This window comes from Crinia signifera, chromosome 8 (assembly GCF_055691185.1).
Source record: "Crinia signifera chromosome 8, ASM5569118v1, whole genome shotgun sequence".
Lineage (NCBI taxonomy): Eukaryota > Metazoa > Chordata > Amphibia > Anura > Myobatrachidae > Crinia > Crinia signifera.
This window is the reverse complement of record NC_139224.1, coordinates 157,277,026-157,289,120: the sequence shown is the minus strand read 5'-3', so window position 1 is coordinate 157,289,120 and position 12,095 is coordinate 157,277,026. Positions and strand designations below refer to the sequence as shown.

The following is a 12,095-nucleotide window of genomic DNA, read 5'->3' as shown; positions in this document are numbered from 1 at the left end:
TTTTATGTGTGCGCTCAGATAGCTTTTCATTTCCCATTCCAGGCGATAGGATTAGGGCTGCGAGTGCCTAATCTCGGGGCCTAGCAGCGCAGACATTTTTAAAGGGAATCTGGAATATATAAACTTCAATTTCCAGTGAATTAGTTTCCAAAATAAAGAACAGATTGTAGATTAGGCCCTGACAAAGTGTAAACATCTGTCCGGTGACAGCCACGGAACGTGTGAGGCCACAGTAACCTGTCACATTCGCTAATGAGAGACCAGATAACTTTACCCCCCATGACACAACCCCCCCCCCCTTCTCTCCATGTCTAATTATATGTATTATACAAGCAGAGGTGAGTGAACACCTTTATATAAAGGATTTCTTACTCATACTCCCAATTAAGTGATTATTTTTTTATAATGTGTAATTAGGTTTATTTTGTGTGCTGTGCTTCAGCGCTATAGGCACTGGCGCCTGGGTTAGCCCAAGCGGTAGAGCGGAGATGGGTTGATGGATTCCCAGGTTTGGTGTAGGCCGAAGCCTGTCTGGCAGTATTGTGTAAAGACGGTGACTGATGCTACAGGACTCTATATCTATATATTATGTGACCCCATGTGGAAAATGTGGCATGTTTATTGGTGAATAGCGTTTAGCTGTCATGGCCGCAGGGGGTACCCTGGTTTGGGAAATAAATAAGGCACTTTGTTTTGTTGAGGTACAGCAGCGCCCAGCCAGTCCTCTGCTGTTATAAGCCACCGTCCTGCAGACTTAATGATGAAGGCTATTATTCACATTTATCCATATAGCTCCAACATAAGTGCTAGTGTTTTACAACTGGGTAATAAAACAATAAGACAAGACTAGGGAAGTGGCAAAGCCTGTGGCCTATGGTTCTTTCATTCCGATGCATGGACAGTAGGGGGTGCTGTTTTCTACCCCAGTGCAACCAACGTCGTCATCCAAACTTGGCCAGATTATTTAAATCTCTGCGTATAAAAGATGATGACATTATATATATATATATATATATATATATATATATATATTACTGAGAGATAAAGTGTAGGTATTGGAGGGTTGTGGTTCTTTCAGAAAGTCAGAGGGAAATGTATGAGGTCCTGGAGGGTTGGGGGGGGGGGGGGGGGGGGGGGTTGTAGTTTTCTCTCCTTCTGTCTTGTTTGTGCTGGAACAATCCAGCAGGACATTCATAGCCGCACACAAAAGCCCCTGTCTAAGTGGGTAACGTTCTTTTGAGGCTGGATGAGGCCGGTGCATCTGCTCCTGGTATTTATGGGCTCAGTGCTTGGCCGGATCCTCAGTGCTGTTGCAGCATTTATACAGGGTGTGGGAAAATAACGTTTCAGCCTGTGGTTAAACTATTGGTCTGGAATAAGCTGCTGCCAGTTCTGCCTGAAGTTCTGAGTCTCCGCTAAACATTTCCAGTCTCCCCTTCTGCATTTCTCTCCCACAGGGAAAAGCATGCAAACATTACAGTCCGACAAACAGGAATCTGTTCGGCACCTCTCCGCTTTGAGGGGTGTAGTATATGAACTTCCTCTGATATCCTGTTACCAACAGGCCATGATTCCTGGATGTACCTGGAATGATCTGACCTATCAGAACAATGCTACAGGTGTGATTGGTGTTTCAGTACTCTTTGCCCCAGGATATTGCTTTTTGGGGTATGGAGTAGGTGGTTCTTCAGCATCCTGCCCGCTTCCTATGTTGGGGGTGGGGCCTAATGACTAGACTATTCAGCCCCACCCACTAAAGTGCCTGCGGTACTGCCCCAACAACTCCCTGGCAGCTGGATCGCATGCTATATATCGTATGCAGTCCTTTGGCATACGATATATAAAATGTGATCCCAGACAAGTCTGCCTAAACTGACAATATTGAGTGCAGCACTCTAGGGACTCCGATCCAATATGCACCGGGCCACACATCGGATCTAAAACACTTGCGATTTTCCACTTTTCATCCGATTTATCTGTCCGATGCATCAAAATCAGGCAAAATCGCATGGGCTATTCGGGCATGCTAAAACTAAGTCAGGACTAGGGATGGCCATTGGCGCTATCTCCATCGATGGTTGCCATTGAAGGCTGTAGTGCAAACGGTCATCGATGATGTATGATCATCAACGGTTTTACCTATTGATGATATCGCTTTTCTTTGACTGACTGGCCTGTAGACCAATCAGAACCTGGGGGCGTGTCTTCATGGGTGTTACTATTGGGGTAAACTATTCGGTTATGGTGAGCCGCCGATGGAGGGAAAACATCTAGTTCTCCCCACATCGATGCCAAAACTATTATTCAGTGGTCATAAACCATCGATGAATATGAATCATCGATGGTCGACAGCCATCCCTAGTCAGGACATCCTTGGATGTGTAGTTCTACAGCAGCTGAGAAGGCCGCAGCTTGAAGTCACCTGACCTAGATGCTAGGCTCCTTCTGGCTTTTCAGACGTTTCCAAGCTATGGGCATGCTGTGACTTGTAGTTCCACTTCACTCAGCATGCTACAAGTTAATCTGTTCTTGGCCATTGATGATTTCAATCATTGCTACATAAGAATAAGCTGATGTAGACATGATTCCAGGCAGGGATAAATACTGTTCAATCACCTCCGCTCTACTCTGTGCTGACAAGTGAACCTGATTAATCTTGTTTCATATCGTACTTCTGTAACAGGGCTATGAAGTAAACGTGTGTTTGGATGTCAGGACCCCGGTTGTCTGATCTGACAGGGAGGTTAGTTTAGATGATTAATAAGTTTTGTTGCCAGATTGTTGTCCGCCTTAAACATGATGTACGACTGACAAAGGATTTACGGTACAATTTAAAATACTATATTTCATGTAGGTCTAAAAGACTTCAAAGTTCCCACCAATGTTACCTCAGACTTTGCTTCGGAAACTTTCTGCCCCCCCCCCAAGAAAAGCCATTTATATTCCAAATACTTTACATTGTGAGTCTGAGGAGTACCTTGATTATGCAGGTGGGCATAAATGAGAACAGACAGCGTGGTACAAGAGAAGTGTTTTGTTTTGGTTTTTTTCCTTTCTTTTTTTAAATGGGTTTATGTAAATTGTATCTTTAGCAGCTGATTGGTTGGCGTCTTCATAATAGAACTCCTTGAGTTTCGGCATCGTTAAACTTTGTCTGGGATCAGGTAGAGAAGGAGCCAGGAGACCCTGAGACATCCTCTCGGTGCCTTTCACACACTCCGTAATCCAGATAATCCCCCTCCCCGAAACCCTTAGAGGTGACTGGTCCTTGGAGCACTTATGCAGATCCCCTCACAGTGGCGCTGGTGGCAGCATCAGCCCTGGGGTGGAGGCAGTGAGAGCCTGTATTTTAAGATCTTTTCTTGCCTTAGCATCCAGTCAGTGTATACAAATAAAACCGTATTGCCTGCAAAAAATAAAACCGGGACGCAGGAGTTGCGATGATCAGTTACTTAGCCCCCCCTCTCATCTTTATACCAGCTCCTGAGTAGTACAACCTCCCATGCAGATGTTCTCTGGAACTGGGGCCTTGTCCAGTACAAATTGCTGGTTTCCTGTCTGATAAACGCCGCTTGTGTGCCGAGCTGACCACTTAGATAAGTTGTAAATAGGCCTCACGGCGTCTCTGCACCTGGGGGGTGGTGTCGTGATCCCTGGAAGGCTTTTCCTTAATTCAAATAACATTTTGTTTATAGTTTAATAACCAATAGGGCTGCCAGCACTTCTGCAGCAAGAGGTAGGGATCACTAGGCCGCAGAAGCCATCTGAGGTAAAGTACGGAGGCAGGATCAATATGGCTGCCGTACGGTTTGCAGTATGTGCATCTTTCATTCCTTAACAGGCACATATGCCTGTTTAACTACAAATGTATTAAACATAAAGGTGAACCTTGCACTGGCAGATCCTAAATGCAACTGCACGGTCTCGGTCAAGGACGAGTTGCTGATCTGACTGCTGCCCTGACTGGTTTGCTGCCATTTTTTTTTCTTTTTACTTAAACTTTCTGCCAAGGCGGTGTGTGTGCGCTGGCAGCTTCCCTGAGAGCCCTGGAAAGTGTGTGTGTGTGTGTGTGTGTGGGGCTGCTGCTGGAAGCTTGTTATCACATCTGCTGCTGAAGAAAAAGTTAACTATAGGGTGGGAATGCTTCCTGTTTAAACATGACTGGGTGCAAGGAGATTCTTTAACCCCTTCCGCCCCACAGCCGCCCCCTCGCACAGGCCAGAGGAATGCCGTCTGTTTGTTTTGCGAGGAGGCTGCCATTGACAGATTTAAGGCAGCCGCTGTGTGCAGTCCAAGCAGAGCAATATAGGGAATGTACACTTTCCCCCCTGTTTTAGGTTTTCTCACCGCTGAGCTATGCAGACAGGGCCCTGTGGAAACAAAGGAGTTAATGACTCAGAAAATGTAAGCGCCATAAGCCCAGAATTGCTGTAAAGTGGCGGTACTCACGCCCGTAACACGCTCACCTGCCCGTTTTAAGACTTACTCCATGATTTGATGTGTAAAATGTACAGTGCTGTCTGTGTGTGTGTAAGATGGATTCCGGTCTCAGGAAATGTCACCCATTCCAAAGCTGCACTCATCCAGGTCGGAGGATAAGGCGGTGCTGGGCAGATTCTCATGCAGGCCCCATCCATTATAGCATTGATTGCTTTGCTCCCACTTTCAGCCGGTCCTCTCAGTGTTGCTCCCATTGGTTATGTCAAGTAACAATGGTTCAGACCAAGAGGATTCTAGGTACCTAGGTAATATGTTGAGTGAGTCTTTAACTACAGATTTGCTTAAAGTTTTTGGTTACTTGTTTTTTTTGTAGATGGCTTTGGTGAACAGTTGGTACTATTAGGTCGACATGGGTTAGGTTGACACAGGGTTTTTCAAATTTTTTTTTTAACCAACATGTAAAAAAACAAAACAGGCGGTACTTCATGCCTTACCATCCAATAGGGTGTGGAGAATCAAATAGTGTAGCGAGGCATCGTGGCCGAAGCATGGCGAGCGCAGTGGTGCTACGTTTCAGTGTCCATGTCAACTGTGTCGACATTGGGGTAAAAAATGTCCCCATGTCGGCCTTTTGACTGTCGACTTAACCCATGTCGACCTAATGACCCTGTCAACCTAGACACATGCCGACCGTCCTGCATGTTGACCTAGACTCATGTCGTCCTAAATGCATGTCGACCAATTGCCTGATGACCAACATTGTGGTGACCTAATGATCCATACCCAAACAGATAAACCAGTGTAATAGTAATTAGATTTATTACCTTTGTAATGTGTAGAAAAGGCATTTCTTTCCAGTAGTTGCAGTACTACAAGCCCCAGCATGCCCTACTTTCCTTCTGACACATGGAGGCTGCCTTTATAATGAGGAAGATGAATGTAATAAGTTGTATAAAACTGCAGTGTTATACACCGTATCAGAACGGAACCCTGCCTGTTATTCCTAGAGATTCTTTCTGTACGGTTGTCATTGGGGGGCTCTGACCTTTCCTTCTCCAGTTCTGTCAGTGGTCCCTGTGAGTGGGAGTCTGCGTCTGCAGCTAGTGAGGATCCTGCCACTCATCTGTGTCCATGCTGTGCAGATGAGAGATGAGCTACCACCATGGGTGGTCCAGATGGGTGAAAGAAAACAGGACAGGAGGGGTTATAAGGCCTGGGCCCCTTGTAAATACAAAACATCCTTCTGTCCAAACCTCTCCTTGTCCATTCACAGAGGGCACCCGCTTGGTGCTGTAATTAGGGATCAGACCAGTCAATGTCATATTCCATCACCATTGGTCAATATTGGGTACTGGCGTGTCCGTACACAGGCCCTGGGGCCTGGTTGCAGAGACACCGTTGGGTTGGCCAGTAAGTCCCAGTGGAGGTCACAACACTTGGGGTCATACGTATATAGGAGTATAGTTTTTGGTCAAGGGGTGGTTGGTACCTGGCAACGCTTGGCAACTCACTGTAATAATATCAGTTTAATAGTAACGGGGGACAACTTCCGGGTGGCACACCCCTTGTTGTCTATGCGATCTGACGGTCTCCAGCAGGTGCTAGTACAAGCGAATACTGTCACTGTCCCATTATGGGGGGCATGGTTACCAGTGGTCCCTCTTCTTGTCCTTCCACTGCCCCCCCTCACCCCCATCTTTACAGCCACCTCCCGTTTGAAGTTTGTGCTCTCGGTCCCTCTGCCTCCTCTTTTCTTGTCTGTTCTCTGGGTTAATTAGGGAGTTGAAATTCCTCAGCCTCTCTCAATGGGCTTTGAAGCCCAGATGGGCCTGCGCTGCTTCAAATTAGCGCTAATGACGAGAAACTTTCTTTCTTCCTTACAAAGTTCGCAAGCGGCGCGGTGAATACCCTGGCGATGCAGTTCCCATAGACTTCGGACTCCGTATGACAGGCACATTTAACCCACTGTAAGCCAGGAGGCATGGCAAGCCAAATAAGATGATTTTGTGGTGTGCCTGCTAGTCGGCAGGGAAATGTCTGACTCCTTCCGATTCTATGGCATCGTGCTCTGTGTTATGTGATCCTCTGCCTAGTACCGCCGTTACCGTATAGATGCTATAATGCTCTCCCTCTCCACCTCTAGCGGGAAGCAGAGTCAGCCAGGAACTGCGCTACACCAAGGACAAACTGGGAGAAGAATCTATCTACACCTCACAAATGCTCATCCAAACCCCTAAGACGGAAGGCGAGAACATTCTGACGCAAGAGGCGGTGCTACTGCACCTGACCGCTGCCCTGGCCGCCAGCAAAGTGCAGGTCTCTATGTATGGAAAGTAAGTAGAGTGTATGTTGGGGTGCTAGTGAACCTCTAAGTGTGTGTGGACTATAATATATATATATATGGGGCAGATGTATTAAGCCTGATAAAGTGGAAGGTGATAATGCAATCAGCTGTGTTTGAAAAAAGACAGTTAGGAGTTGATTGGCTGGCTGGTGCGTTATCCCCTTCCACTTTATCACCTCTTTACCACAACTTTATCACTTTACCGGGCTTAATACATCTGCCCCATGGTAACATTATTTTGCTTAACTGGCCATAGCTGCTGCAGAACCTCTTGGGATACTGAGCAGACAAAACTCGGTAGCTTCCTTACAGCTGATATAGATTGAGCTGTATAATGACAGAAGTTGATTGGTCAGTACTTTAGCTCTCGCAAAGCTTTGATTATTGATGAGGGGGGATAGACTGCGGTAGCCCCCAGAGATTGTATCATGGCGGTTTGTTACTTAGCACAGTTTTGGGTCAGCGCTGTTGGTCACATTTCTTCCTTCACTTTCCTCGCAGGTCGTGGGATTTAAACAAGATTTGCTACAAGTCCGGAGTTCCGATTATTGAGAATGGGATGATTGAGCGGGTAAGTGCTGTTCCCGGGCACCTTATTGTTCCAGCCGTGATTTGTCAGTGTGGTAATAGTGAGTCACACCGGTTATATATCTTGCTTCTGGCTGTTTGTGTGTTGAATGCAGAAGACCCCAGTCTCTCTGTACATGAGGTTAATGGCCTCCGGGATTTCGTCTGTCTTTCAGATGATTGAGAAGCTGTTCCCGTGTGTGATTATCACCCCCTTGGACTGTTTCTGGGAAGGGTCTCAACTGCAGGGTGGCTCCGCCTACTTACCGTAAGTAATTCTTATCCATTCCCGGCGATTTGTACAAGACTTTTACCAACGTCTCTGTATGTTCTGTTGTAATTTAAGTGTAACTGAATAGTGAATTTACTATGATGGGAATTCTATTGAAGATGGTATGTTGTCCATAGCAACCTCAGATTATACTGCTTATTTATTTAGCACCTTCTAGAAGATATTCAATAGGATGGGATGTTTTTCCCTAGCAACCAATCAGATTCTATTATCTTCTAGAAGGTGCTATATAAATAAGAAGTAGACTTTTATTGGTTGCTGTGGGCAACATCCTATCTTCAGTAGACTTTCCATACCAAAGGACTAATGTGAATGCTGTGGATATAACACCCCGATTGTGATTTAAAGGTGTGAAGAGGTGTATAGCCGGTCTATTCGGTTTGTTTACAGCACGATTTTGGAGATGAGCCATTGGGCCGCCTTAAATACATTGCGAATTCTATTGGTAAATTAAAGTGTCGGCTCTTCGTCCTTATCAACCGGGCACTGCGTGACTTCCCCAACAATTTGCCCCTCTGAAATCTTTCCTGCCTCCCCTGGACTAGAAGCCTCAGAGTTCCACTTTGTGACAACCTTGACTCAGTCAATGCCACCAGTGTGGGCCCGTCCGCACCGTCCCGGCCCACCCTCCCTCACTTTTCCTTTGGCAATTATGTTTCTATTAAGGCCGGAGGATTGGGGAGGGCAGCGAAGGTTTTTAGAGAGGGGAGGGTAAGTGGGAAGGAGGGGGGAGAGGGAAGGGAAGATGGAAGCGGGGACAATAGGGCCCATTCTTTCTGTTTACAAGTGTGTTTATCTATATGGGGCCCAGGCTGAGCTCCTGCTTTGTCAGCAAACGGTAACAGTAAGTATTGTCATGCTAATGACAGACTACATGGCAGCAGTTGCTAAACAAATTGAAATGCTGCCATTATTCAGAGCACTGGTGAAATAAAGGACTGGGGGGGGGGGGGGCAGCAGAGAGAGGGGCAGAGGAGAGCCTGGGCTTAGACATGTCATGGGGGTACCAGCAAACCCCCTCTTGTATCGCCCCAAAACCTGCCCCCCCCCCCCCATGTCATGTATGAGGACAATGGCAAATCCATTGAAAAAATGTAATAAACATTCGGCTCAATCGTTAGTCGTTTACATTTTTTTAAATAAAATTTGGAACATGACGAGAAGCGTTAACACTTTCTGTGCCAGGAACCTGATCCCCCCCAGACCTTAATCTGAATTTCTGTGGCAGTAACTCTCCCTGGCAGGGTGTAAATGGAAGTGGCCTGAATGTGTGCGGTGGTTTCTGGGTAAAGGTGCTGGGCCTGTTGCGGCCCTGGGCCTGGAGATGTATGGCTGCATTATGTGGTGTTTGCAGAGTTCCAGGCCATCCCTTCTTCCGCTTCACTTCAGCCTAAGGGGATCTCTCCCTCTATTAACGCAAAGAGAGGCAGAGGGAGAAGTTATACAACAAAGGAGCGGTAATGTGTGCAAAAAACAAAAGCGTTGAGTTGGCTTCAGTGAAGCAAGAAAAGGCGGATAAAGAGAATTCACTGTGGAAGCAACTGCCAGCCGCTTGGTATGTGGGAATCTAGAAGAATCAGCCTCGTTTCTGGCCAGATTTAATGAATTATTGCACTGCCCCCCGTGTAAGCCCAACCCCTCCCTTACCCACCAAAGTGATTCTGTATGTGTGTCCCCCTTTTCTCTAGTTGTCCCTCAGAGTGGTGTCGGGTGGGGGAGGGGGGCATTGTATCTACTGGCCGCTCGGCTAATGACTGCTGTTGTCAATTTTTCTCAGGGCTTATTTTGCCCCTGAAGTATTCTCTACTTGGGGATGTTTTGGATGATGGGTGAGCCACAAAATAGAGGCTGTACCCCCCCCCCCCCCTACATCTTACCTCTCATTCTCCTTTCTCTACCACCTCCTCCTCCCGACCCCTCTCTCTCTCTCTCTCTTCACCCTCCTCCCCCCCCCCCCCTTGTTCACCTCCCTTTATCAGGGGGCTTGAGAAAACACAGAACTCGTTACGTGGGGTCATCACATCCTTTAGAGGGGTAGAATGGTGAATTTCCCAGCATCCAAAGAGGGGTTGCAAGGACCCACACTCTGTATAAGCTGGTTGTTTGGGGGGGCCCATAAATAGGAATAGGGGCCCCCTTTTCATGAGAGAGATTTCTGTGCACAGGTTAACCCATTCATTGCTGGGAATGCACTTGTTTCAGGACTCTGTCACCCCCGCGCAGGGTTTCCTCGGCCACAGACTGATTAAGGTGGAAGCCGGATTTCTCGCCATATGATTTAATGTAATCTTTACAAATCCCTCAAATGCCCGAAAATAGGAATTTGGGTTCACCTCTGTCAGTGCTCAGATTTCAATCAAAGGTCCCCATCAAACTAATTCACAGAGCACTTGGTAGCACACCAGTAACTGTGACCACACTATACACCCATCCACATAACCATACAATATGTATACAGATAAGTCTCCTGCTGGTATCTTATGGGGGGTATTTAATAACATTACTAAAAGATACAAATCTTCTCAGAAAACGCCTCAACCAATCACATCGTAGCTCCAATGGTTTACCTCATACTTGTCAGGAAAGAGCTCCTGTATGATTCGTTACTTCGGTTTTGTGGTGTTTTAGTAAATATCCCTCTCTGAGCTACAATACAATTTTTTTGTCTGTTTATTTGGGAATTATTCTGATGTCCGTAAAGTTCCTACATTCCAGTTGTGGCTCCTATACTGATATACACAAAGACGCAGATGTTTGAACCGCATTTTAGTGCAGTGATAACTGCTTCAGCCGTTGCCTAGGAACCGTGTGTATATTGACAATCATTGATAATTATGTTATAAATTATGGAGGTTGCCAGAGAGGTCTTCCGATGTCCCTATATCCTCCTATAAGTCACTAGTCCCATGTAGACAGTGGTACTGGAGGCCCAGGGCTCCAGCCGATCACAGACCCGCTCCTCATCTCTGTAATGTCTTATTCCCAGAAATTAGCACTATTCCGTAGCCCCTTGTGATGCAGGCCCCTTTCCCCACAATTCCTCGCAGGGCTTCCCGGTCTATCAAGATGTTACCGAGTTGGTTGTTAATTGCCCTGACTTGCGCTGTGTGCTGATGAAATAGGAGCACACGGGCTTTGTTCCCCTGTGTAACAGGATAATACATGCTCTTTTTCTCAGCATCTAACACGCCTCGCTGGTTAAGGGGGGGACACAGCCCCCGGGAGCAACTTAGATCTTGGGAGGTGAAGACGAGAAAGTGGCAGTCAAACTATTTAAATAACAAAGACAGATTTAATATCATCTTTTTTTCACCTTAAGTTCCCTCTAGTACTTGAGATGGAATGTAAACATCCTGCGGCTCAGCTGGTCGCGCGTGTGGCCGATCCAGAGACGCAATATGTTCATTTATCTCGGCCGCGTGACCCCGTAGTCGCTCGCTGTGAATATTTTTCTCTGTGCGGTTTGATTTACAGTCAGTATAGCTGCTTGTTTGTGTTCCTCGGCCCTTTAAAGACTTAAATATTATGCAAATGTGGCCGTCGAGGGCAGCCGGGCCATTGGTGGCCATAGGACCATTACAAACCACTGTTGTACTCCTACTGAAGTGTTAGAAATTGCTGCTGTGTATGTGGTTAGAAGGGAAATATGAATGGTATGTTTCTCGTAGGGGTCGGAGAGACATCCAGTGGACAAACTTGGATCCCCTCCAGTTGATGGAAGAACTCGGACAGTTCACTAGCCTGGATGGCTTTAAAGAGATGTTGGACAAAGCAGAAGTGGGGCAGGCGTATATGGAACGGCCTTGTCTTGACCCCACGGACTCCGAGTGTCCAGAAAGTGCCCCAAACAAGAAGTCACAGAAGGTGATTTTTTTATTGAAATTACCAATCAAGGGCTGCTCTATGGCTGCACAATGTGAATTGATCTAACGTTCATAAATATTTTTTATTCATTTTACTCTTGTGTGTTTATCGTTAGACCCCAGACATTGTCTCCACGCTCCGAGAAGGCTGCTACGGGTTCTCTAAGAAGTTTATGTACTGGCAGAAGGAGCTGATTCTGGGTGGGATGACAAAAGGTCTAGAAGGAGAGCTGAAGAGGTACGAGGCTTCACATTACATTTCTCTAGCTCTGTCTCCATGTATCCGTTCCTCAGCGGAGCAGTCTCCTCCTTCCCCTAATTATGAGCCATCTTCTATTCCCCCCTCCAGTGCTGAGGCCCTGCAAACCATGTACCTCTTGATGAGTCCCGGTCAGCTCTATGAACATTTCAAAGACGATTACGAGATTCATGACATCAACTGGAACGAGGAGAAGGCAGCCGCCATATTGGAGTCATGGCAGCGAAAGTTTGTGGAGGTGAGAAAGGTTGCAAATACTTCTTAGGGTTATTCTAGCTGTGATTTTCTTCTCCATGAGAATGTCCCAGTAAATGTTACGGCTGCTGAGGG

At 46.6% G+C, this 12,095-nt stretch overlaps 1 protein-coding gene across 1 annotated transcript in view; it reads left to right on the top strand.

Moving 5' to 3' along the window:
• The window catches only part of PTCH2 (patched 2), a 29,037-nt gene that overhangs the window by 4,973 nt on the left and 11,969 nt on the right, over positions 1-12,095 (top strand). Inside the window, exons 3-8 of the mRNA XM_083157488.1 lie at positions 6,584-6,773; positions 7,286-7,355; positions 7,528-7,619; positions 11,312-11,507; positions 11,623-11,744; positions 11,856-12,003. Of these exons, the coding sequence (XP_083013614.1) occupies positions 6,584-6,773; positions 7,286-7,355; positions 7,528-7,619; positions 11,312-11,507; positions 11,623-11,744; positions 11,856-12,003 (818 nt within the window). The remainder of the gene's footprint in view (positions 1-6,583; positions 6,774-7,285; positions 7,356-7,527; positions 7,620-11,311; positions 11,508-11,622; positions 11,745-11,855; positions 12,004-12,095) is intronic.